Source organism: Leuciscus leuciscus (genome assembly GCF_965113295.1).
Source record: "Leuciscus leuciscus genome assembly, chromosome: 17".
Classification (NCBI taxonomy): Eukaryota; Metazoa; Chordata; class Actinopteri; order Cypriniformes; family Leuciscidae; genus Leuciscus; species Leuciscus leuciscus.
The window spans coordinates 11,832,418-11,842,385 of NC_138741.1; the positions used below are offsets into that span (position 1 = coordinate 11,832,418).

The window sequence follows — 9,968 nt, forward strand, 5'->3', positions numbered from 1 at the left end:
CATCAAGCGAAGAACGAACTGATGTGACGTCATTTCGAACAAAATCAGGCCGAACAAAGTTAGTTTTGGGAGTTCGAAACAACTTGCCAAAGTGAACAGTTCTCTTTGTAGGCCCTACATTGGTCCATGGCGATTACGTAATAGGCGTGAGCGGAGGCTCCGTCTTCTTTCACGAGAAAATCTTTTCTGGTTAATTTGGCCTGTTCAGTCGGTCGAGGTTCGATAACAGTATATCGCTGCTCATGTATTTCGAAGTTTGTTTTTGTTTTTGTTTTGGGGGGGGGGGGGTTAAACCGTTTAAACTGGTTTAGTTAAAAGGTCGGAATCATCTTTATGACAGATAAAAACTAATTGTATTTGTTGCATTCTCGTTTTCTGCATCATTTTAGCAAAAGTATCTATTTTGCTGCTCACCATGTTTCTGCTACTGTTGTTAAAATAACCGTGCCATCTGCAGCTCTTGTGTGGCGCTTTACGTATTCGCGAGAGCGAGAGAACCAACGCGCACAGAGCGGAAAGGGCTTGAAGCATATTTAGCTCTAGATAAAAATATATCAGAGGATGTAGCGCAAAAAGATCATTACAGTAAACGACCCTGAGCACGTATGGTGTGAACCACTCTGTTGTCTTGAGGTGCTGCTCACTTTAAACTGTAGAAACGGTAAAATGGCACAACTGGTCCGGATGGAACCAAGCGGTCCGCCATTTTAATACCACGGATAAACAAAAGAAATATTGAAATAAGGGTGTTCAAATAAGACGAGCTTTAAAAATGAATAGCATGCACTATATCTTAAAAGTGGTCATCGGATGTAAAATTCACATATATATGGTGTTTGGATATAAATGTGTCGTTGCAGTGTGTGGACACAACCACTTATAATGAAAAAAATCCATTCACTCAAAAGCCCTTTTTTTTTAATCTTCAAAAAGCCTAAACACTCTCAATAATCAAGCCTTTGGATCTTCTGAGCAATATGATGTCATATTGCTCAATCTCCGCCCACAACCACTGATGGACTGTCCCGCATTTCTGCCCTCAGCCAGTGGTTTATACTGTCCACCAAGGCAGGTTGCCAAGGCAGCACTTTATGTGTCATGTGTGGACACCCCTCATGGAAGAGAGGGGTGGGGTGAGCAGTTGCTCATTATCATTTAAAGAGACATGCACCGAAACGGGTCGCTGTGAACAAAGCTGTTTTTGCGGAGGTAAAAAGGGTGTTGTTTTACACAACCATTGAGGAATTTTAACCAAAGTATGTTACAAACTTTACATGAAGACCCTAAAGAATCATACCAACTTGTGGAAAATGGGCATCCGATGACGACCCTTTAAAGCCGTCTCCAATGCCAGAGGAGAACTGGCCCCCGACTGAGCCTGGGTTCTCCCAAGGTTTTTTTTTTTTCTCCATTAAGGCACCTGATGGAGTTTTAGGACACCATTAGGTCACTTGATGGAGTTTTTCGGTTCCTTGCCACTGTTGCCTTTGGCTTGCTCAGTTGGGAATATTTTGGGGATATTTAATTTAATTTTATCAATCAATAAATTCCTCTTGAAACAAACTTTGTTGTATTATTTAAATTTAATACTGTGAAGCTGCTTTGATGCAATCTGTATTGTGAAAAGCGCTATACAAATAAACTTGACTTGACTTGACTTGACTTAAAGCAGGGCTCAGTAGTTTCGGGATTTCTTCGCTGTATTCTCGCTTTTTGCTCGCAGGTTTCTCTCTAGAGCTCCCCCCACAGCTTCGGAATAGATATTTGACAACACTGTTGTAAAAACTCGTTGGCGATTCTCAGACACCAGAGGCTATAGATCAACGACATCAAAGCAGATGGGACGTTCTTTAAAACGTCTTCTTCATTCGGGTTCGGACAGCGTGAGGGAGCGCAATAATGACAGCATTTTAGCAGATTTCTTTTGGCCGTAAAGCAATTGTTTACATCGCGAGACCTGATATCACGCGAGACTTCCTGACGCAGCGGCCGGCGGCCCGCCGGCTCAAAGTTGCAAGTGCGGATTTTCCGCTCACGGGCACCAGGGGGGTGCAAAACGACCACCATTCAACCCGAAATAAGTAATATAACCATTCCAGTGACTCCGAAGCTGTTCAGTTAAGGTAAAAAAGTTACTTAGTTCACCTTTAAATAGGTGGTTCTCAACCTGTTTGACACCATGCCCCCCATTGTCTAATATGATATTCAAAGACCTCCAAATATATTTCTGGTACTTCTGCTGCTCATTTTCAAGAGAAAAAAGAAGAAAATATTTAATCTATAGAAAATAAGAGTAGCAATAGATTAAAATGATTGAAAACAATAATTATAGAAAAATAATTCAATAACTGAATGTTCCTCAGGATTTACACTTTTTATTACCAACAAAATTACACCACTTTTAGTTATAGTTATGATTTGTACTCACAAATAGCATACAAATTACTTTTCCAGTTTTGGTTTTGGTTTTACATTAAAAATGACAGTTGTTGAGTGCATAAATGAATGCTTTAAATTAACAAAAAATCCAATCCAAAAATGGGCCCCGGCCTCCTGGTTGACGGAGAGAGACATTTGACATTACTTCATACATATTGTTAAGAGAGTGATCACAGTTACCATGTCATTGAATTGCTTTACAAATATAGGAATTGTTTTACTATAAACAAGTAGTACTGTAGACCTAATACTATAGGCTACCTGTCAAAAAAATCATCCGCGACTTCTTTTATAAAAACACTTCTTTTTGTGGTAAGCTCCATATATGCGTTATGTGCTCCATATATACATGCATACTACGCTACATAATGCATTTTTTGCATACCCTCAAGGTTCCCCCTGGGGGAGGGGCTCTAATACTGAACTCACTACCGTGTAATTTTTGACAGCAAAACAGAGTATATGGCAATTTTGTGTCTAAGAACTTCAGTATTAACATCTTTTTTATACCATTGTATACAAAACATCAAAGTTGTGTTGTTGGTCTGAATTTCACTTCATGCGAGAATGCAGTCTAAATGTACTTCTGCAAAGTGAAAAGTGTTTGTATTAGTTGCCAGTCACAGGTATCCCTGAAAACGAAGAAAAAGAGTCCAAAAGAGCTTAAGCATGTGTTGGCCTGCTTGATATATGCCTAACTGTCAAGACAGAAACGAGCTCTGCTGCACTTAGCCACAGAAAACAATGTGGTAGGCCCAATAACACCACTACAGAACATAAATAACTAGAAAAATTCACTCATTTGATGAAGTAAAGCAAGCAATAAGATTAGGTGTTAGAACTCTGAGAATAGTTAGAGGTCTGAGAAAATTCTCCTACATAACATAAGTAAACTATGCTTTTTGAGGCCTCCATTTTAGGAAGCACTTTTTGTGGTTAGATTTCAGTCTAACAGCAACCTCTGCTGGTCATTTCGACACAAAGTCCAGAGGACATACAGTACAAAGTACAACATAAAGGGATTATGAAATATCTCCCCCTCCCTCTTGCAGCCACATCTCTTCTCTTCTCTGATGACGTGTTTACTGGAGCAAGGGTGGGACAACCTGTCACTCACATGACATCACAGCAACAGCATACCACGACCATCCAATGATCCACTCAATTCAATGGACAAAATTAATTCCCGCCCTAAATTTTTTTCTTGTTTAAGAAGCCGTTTCACTCGGATATACGATATAATAGGGAAGAACAGACAATTGCAACTTAAATTTTATGCCGACTTGAATCACACTTTCCAAAGGCTCAATCATCTTAAAGCCTTATTATACAAATTATTTAATGACACAGCTTGTGTCCAGCTATTTACAAACACCAAGATTACAATAAAAATCTATTTTTTTGTCCAGGGCTTGATTCGATCCATTTGGTTGTTGACTGGATTTTGAGTTGTGTCCGTTGCACACAAAACTGGAGGTAGTTGAACGGAAGCTTGTAGGGCAGGGGTTTAAACTGACTAAATGATTGGAGAAGTCCTGCAGAAGTCACTACAGAGAAGTCGGTCTTTTCACCAGAAGATTGAGTTATTTAGATTAAACGTTACAAGGTAAAAAAAAAAAAAACCACATATGCAAAGAATAATTGTTCACAATAAATCTAAAACATGCATTTAGAATTTTTTTTTTTTTTTTGTCATGCCGACTTAAACTTGTGGTGGTCCTTTCAGTATTTCCCTTATTGGTGTGTCCTGGCATGTTCTTCTGCAGCAGTAACATTATGTATATTTGTTGTAACCTGGCAAAAAAAAAGGCAATAAAGGAGTCAGTTCACACATCTATCTATCTATCTATCTATCTATCTATCTATCTATCTATCTATCTATCTATCTATCTATCTATCTATCTATCTATCTATCTATCTATCTATCTATCTATCTATCTATCATTACTGTGCCAAGTAAAATACACAGATCATTTCAGTCGTTCAATATTTTCCTCCACTGAGCTCTCAAATCTTTCTGAGTTCTAAATCTTAAATTTTTTTAAATTATATTTGTTAACTTAATTAACATAAACATACGTGTATAAGTTGTCACTAGAGAGTATATTGTCAGCTAGATCTAAATCTCTAGTGCCACAAATGCACTAGTATCCCAATGAATCACCTCTGGATTTAATAATAGTAACTTTACCTTATCACTGATGTCCTGAATAGTTTGGTTCTGTTTGCTGATCTTGTCGCCTAATCCCAGTGCCATGCTCTTTATAAACACAACGCTGTCGCCCACCTTCTTCATATCATCTTCCATCTCAACTTCTCGTTGATCATTTGTTATTCTAACAGAACAAAAAACACTTGAATTTTCCAGCTAAGACCATTACACATCTATTAGATAAACATGTGTCTAAATATAAATTAACAGCTTGTGCCATATGGCAACGCAAAACACAAATCTCACCTTTTGATGTAAGGGCTGGAGGGGGCTGCTGACCCAGCAGAAACAGCCTGCCCATTGTGGATGGCACTCTGTTGGCTGGGTACCACATTCCGCTTGCTTTCTTTTGGTTCCTTACCCTGCTTATATCTCCTGCCACTCTTGAAGGACTTCACTCTGAAAGAGGAGCCATTCAGATCCAAAGAAATAGATCAAATACAAGCACTGAGGTGAAAACCACAAACTAAAGTTGATAATTATATCTGCTGAAAAGGTAAGCTTAGACCAGCATAGTGCTGGTTTAATGCTGATCTAGGTAGTGGAGCAGTATACTGTAGCTAGGCAATTCACCAACAAAATGTAGTTGATTAAAGGAACACGCCGACTTTTTGGGACTTTAGCTTATTCACGTATCCCCCAGAGTTAGATAAGTCCATACATACCCTTTTCATCTCCGTGCGTGCCGTAACTCTGTCTGACGCACCCACCTCCAGCTAGCATACTGCTCCCAGTAAGTGACAAAATAACGCCAACATTTTCCTATTCACATGTTGTAAATTGTATAGTCACAGCATGTACAAATAACATGGTCGCATGAGAAATCACTCCGCAGAAGTAGCAGTGCTTCGCCTTCTGATAATATAGTTCCCAGTATGTATACGTTTAGAAGATGGCTGTGTCTCATGTGACCTTGTTATTTTTTACACACTGTGACTATATCCTATATGTATCCTATATGTTTCCTATATGTAAATAGGAAAATGTTTGGCGTTATTTTGTCACTTATTGGGAGACAGTATGCTAGCTGGAGCCATTTACTTCCAGTCTTTGTGCTAAGCTAGGCTAGCGGTGAGTGCGTCAGACAGAGTTACGGCACGCACAGAGATGAAAAGGGTATGTACTATGGACTTATCTAACTCTGGGGAATACGGTGAATAAGCTAAATCCCAAAAAGTTCCTTTAAGCAGTTGGACCAGCATGGTCTTTCCTGGTTGACGGTTAAGCTAGTTAAGAACCTGGCGGGGATATCAGTAGACCAGAATCTCACTTTGGGTACTAGCATCCAAAACACAACATTTGTTGTTCTTTTCAGCATCTTACATGAAGTCCTCTGTTTATGAATAATACACTGGAAGAAAGAAGTAGCCAAGTTTTTGAATAAAAAAAAAAGAAGCTTTTGTAGAGCTTGACACAGCTAGAATGTATTTAATGTATAAATGTATTTAAAATTTCCTTATAAAAAAGCCCATTGAGTTATAAGACTTGATTAATTTACATGACTTTTCCAGTTCTAGAAATCACACTTCACAAAAGGTACCCTATGTAACTTTTTTTGTTAAAAAATTCTAAATTGAGCAAGTACATCATGAATCCATCTTCCAACCCATGTTTTTGTCTTATGAATAACTACGGTACGCCTATAATAAGTGTTTATATTCAGACTGTAGCCCGGTACCTGCGTCATATAGATAAATAGAGAGAAGTAGCTACGGCTACAATGTTTTTCCACAAGACACATGCAATTTTGTTTATTAACTCCTAGAGCGCCAGATGTTACATAGTGTACCTTTAATTTATGCTTTATCACTTAAAGTCATCTTAAGTCATCTTTAAGTCACCAGGCCCCGGCCCACTAAGAATTCCAATATTATTCCACAGTGTCTTACTTCCTAATTGTGTTGTAGTCCGACAAGAAATGTAGTCTAACTCATTTTAATTTAAAACTCATTGTCACATAATAAGGTAGATGCTCTAACCAACCTGTTCCATGGCCACACACACAGGCCGCAGCATTTGGACAGCTCGTTCAGGTTTTTTCGAGCCCGTTTCATGTCCTGCTCGATCTGGCCCACTTCCTGTTTCACATTCCTTAGTTTTTCTGATATAGAGAGAAAGAGAATAAAGGTGTGGTAGTCACCAGTCTGTTGTCCATTGTCAATAGTGATGCATGAAGCATGGCTCACACAGAGGTCACTTTCCAACCAATCAACTTTCTGTTGGTCACCGCAGAAAATTTGCATGATTAACCTGATCCCAGTGCAGAATGGGGATTTTTTTTTACCTTCATACGGAATTCCCGATGACTGGATTTTGAAAGTGAAAATTTGCCAACCAATGGCGAATGGGATTGCACCTTAAAGGTAGCGTAGGTGATTTGTTCCAGAAACATTTTTAACATTCACATCCTAAATGCAATCAATAAGTTAAGTGGTCTTAATGTATTTATATGAAAATATATCGTCTGTGGAAGGTGTAGGACCATAAAAAGTTCATCCAATCATTACGATGTCCTACCTGCTCTTCTTAGTTAATATGTTACAGATGGAAACCCGTGACGTTAAACTTCGAGCAGTTTGTGACTTGAATTTGTGTTTAAATGGCAACACTATCAACGGCGAAATGAATCTGCAGCAGTCAAGTGGTACAGCTCAGTGTTTATGTTCATTATAATTGTAATGTTATGTGATTTGAGACATGCGCTAGTTTAACACCGTCTCTCATGACGCTTTTGTTTGCCCCCTGCTGTACGCGTTCATGTGTTTTGAAGGAGGTGTGGCTTTGGAGATGCTCTGAAGGGAGGGTGGGATCTTATGCTTTCAAAGCTAGCTTGCTATTGCTAGCCTCTCAGAAAAATGCCTACCCTACCTTTAAGAGGCATTTCATTACTATAAAGTATACTCTAAATGCCGTCCGTAAGAATATTCAGAAATGATTTAATGTGTGAAAAGGCCTCCAAATTTTGAGAAATTGAAGTAGACATCAGGAATCAGGTGCATTGAGATAACACTCACCTCCCTGCTCATCCAGCATAGTTATTGTTTTGTCCCCGACGGCCATAATCTGCAAATACACACATGCTTCAAGTCAAGTTCTACTTCAAGCAATGAGCAAATTGCAATTGTTCTGAGCATTTTTACATTTCAAATAGCAGCATGTGTTATTTGGGACAAGCTTTTAAGGAGCATCCATGTGTCATTGGTTTAACTGGTTGAAATAAGACAACTTACCTCCTCTGTCATTTGTAAAATCCGTCTACAACTATCAGCTGACTGACAAACAAATACAAAGAAACTTAGTCAAACATTACTGTAGTATAATGATAAATCTATTTTGCTAAACAAATTTTATTAATACTTCTGATAAACTGTGGTTGTTCAAAATGAGTTTTGGTCTCAATAAACCACATTTGACCTGGAAAATGACAAGAACTATACAAGTGAGAACAAAAGAGAAAGAAAGATGGAGCAAAGAAGGAATTTTATCTCTAGTTTAGAGAAATAGAATGCTGCTTCCATACGTGCTGGGAATTTTACAGGAACAGAAACAGCATCTAATAAAAGAACAAGAGGACGTAAAAGAAGATAACGATATGTATGATATCACAAACCTACCTCATCTGTTACACGGTTGGCTTTAATTGTGATCTCATCCACTGACATGTCTGCCATACTGCTGAATTGGGATTCTGCTGGCACAAAAACTTTACATACACTTTGGGAAAAGTAGCCTATACAGTTAAGTCAAAGTTAAGATGATACATTTGCTTATAAACAAAGATTGCCACAGATGGAGCTTTCCATGGAAATACAACTAATTTCACGTGATTGTATGTGACAATATTAAACGAAGAGAACCATTTAAAATATTTTTACTTTTGGGGGGAATTTTTACCCCACCTTGTTAAGACTTATGGGTGTTCCAAGTCAAAATTGGCCAGCTTTCAAAAAACTGCTTATAAATCTTTTGTTATACTATATTATTGCCAAATATTGGATTCAATCTTTTTATCAACTTTTTAGAAATGATTGATCGTAGGCATAAATAATCTGAGTTTATGGACCTCAGTTTAAGACCTTAAAAAACTGAGGCGAATAAACTCAGATCAATTAGGTAAAGGATTTTCAACACAGCACAAGGGTAAGTCAAAGCTATCAAGCACAGCAGAATTTTAACAAAAGTTTAAGTTAAAGTGAGAGTTGTCTACAAAGTATAAAGTACAAGTACAAGTATAAAGTACATTTTAGTTAATGTACAGGTATAAAGTAGGCTACATTTTAGTTAATGTACAGGTGTATCTGAGAACTTACTCTCAAGACGCTCCAGAGTTCTGATGATGAGTGATGAGTTATGATTCAGTTGTAGGCTACATGTCGAAGTTTGCTCTTTGCACCACAAAAAAATTCCGCAGAGAGAGTTAAGGGTGTAGGCTACCTATACAAAAACCAGCCAATTGCCATTCAAAACCCGATTTCACGACGAAAAAAACTGTTCTTGGCAACACTGAAACGGGGACAGCGGCATTTGGTTAATGAGGGCATTTAGCAAGAATATTACTACTCGGAAGTTTCCAGTAACTGGGTTAAGATCACCTACATTACACAGTTAACTATATGATCGCTGATTATTAGGCTACCATTTAATTGCTGTCAATTGTTTTAAACATTGAATCATGCATGTTCTCTCCGTTAACATGAATTATCTTGAACCTGCTGCAGCTGAAATGTTCCTATAAATATATTTAGGCTACTTACCAACTGCATTCTGAGTAAATATATTTCTGATATATATTTAAACATATTTAGAATTGCTTGATTTATAGTCGCAATTGCGTTATAAAGTCAGAAGCAGAATTGCAACTGACTTTTTTCCCTCAGAATTGCGTTCTCGTATTTTGTATCTCGCTATTCTGACTTTATAACACACAATTGTGACTTTATATCACGCAATTCTGACTTTATAACTCACAATTGAGTTTATATGTAAAAAAGAAAAAAAGTGTAAACTTGTATCTTTAGACAAAACTTATCAGCAGACTTTATGTTATATCCAATGTGCCATTACATTTGTCAGTTTTTCAGACTCTCAGGGAACAGAGAACGCATCAGAGCTGGCTGATAACTTGATGGTTCCTTCAGGCTCCACAGCATATGGAAACCCTCCTGGACAGCAGACACAGAAAGTTTCTAAGGGAGTTGAAACAGAGGCACTGTCCTAGTTCTTGAGACCTCAAATTATTCAAATAACTGAGCTACTATGAAATCCTCTTGAGGAAAACCAGAAAACAATCAGTCCAAGTAAAAGTATCCATGAAAAA

At 37.9% G+C, this 9,968-nt stretch overlaps 1 protein-coding gene across 1 annotated transcript; it reads right to left on the reverse strand.

The window, feature by feature from the left end:
- Positions 1–2,359: 2,359 nt before the first annotated feature.
- LOC309479301 (synaptosomal-associated protein 23-like) lies at positions 2,360–9,504 on the reverse strand. The gene is made up of 9 exons (XM_082143358.1): positions 9,406–9,504; positions 8,962–9,369; positions 8,266–8,339; positions 7,882–7,923; positions 7,666–7,714; positions 6,635–6,752; positions 4,898–5,050; positions 4,631–4,775; positions 2,360–4,233 (listed from the first exon to the last, which is right to left on the reverse strand). The coding sequence occupies exons 3-9, from the start codon at positions 8,320–8,322 to the stop codon at positions 4,174–4,176; spliced, it is 624 nt and encodes a 207-aa protein (XP_081999484.1). The 5' UTR covers positions 8,323–8,339; positions 8,962–9,369; positions 9,406–9,504; the 3' UTR covers positions 2,360–4,173.
- Between the last annotated feature and the right edge of the window lie 464 nt (positions 9,505–9,968).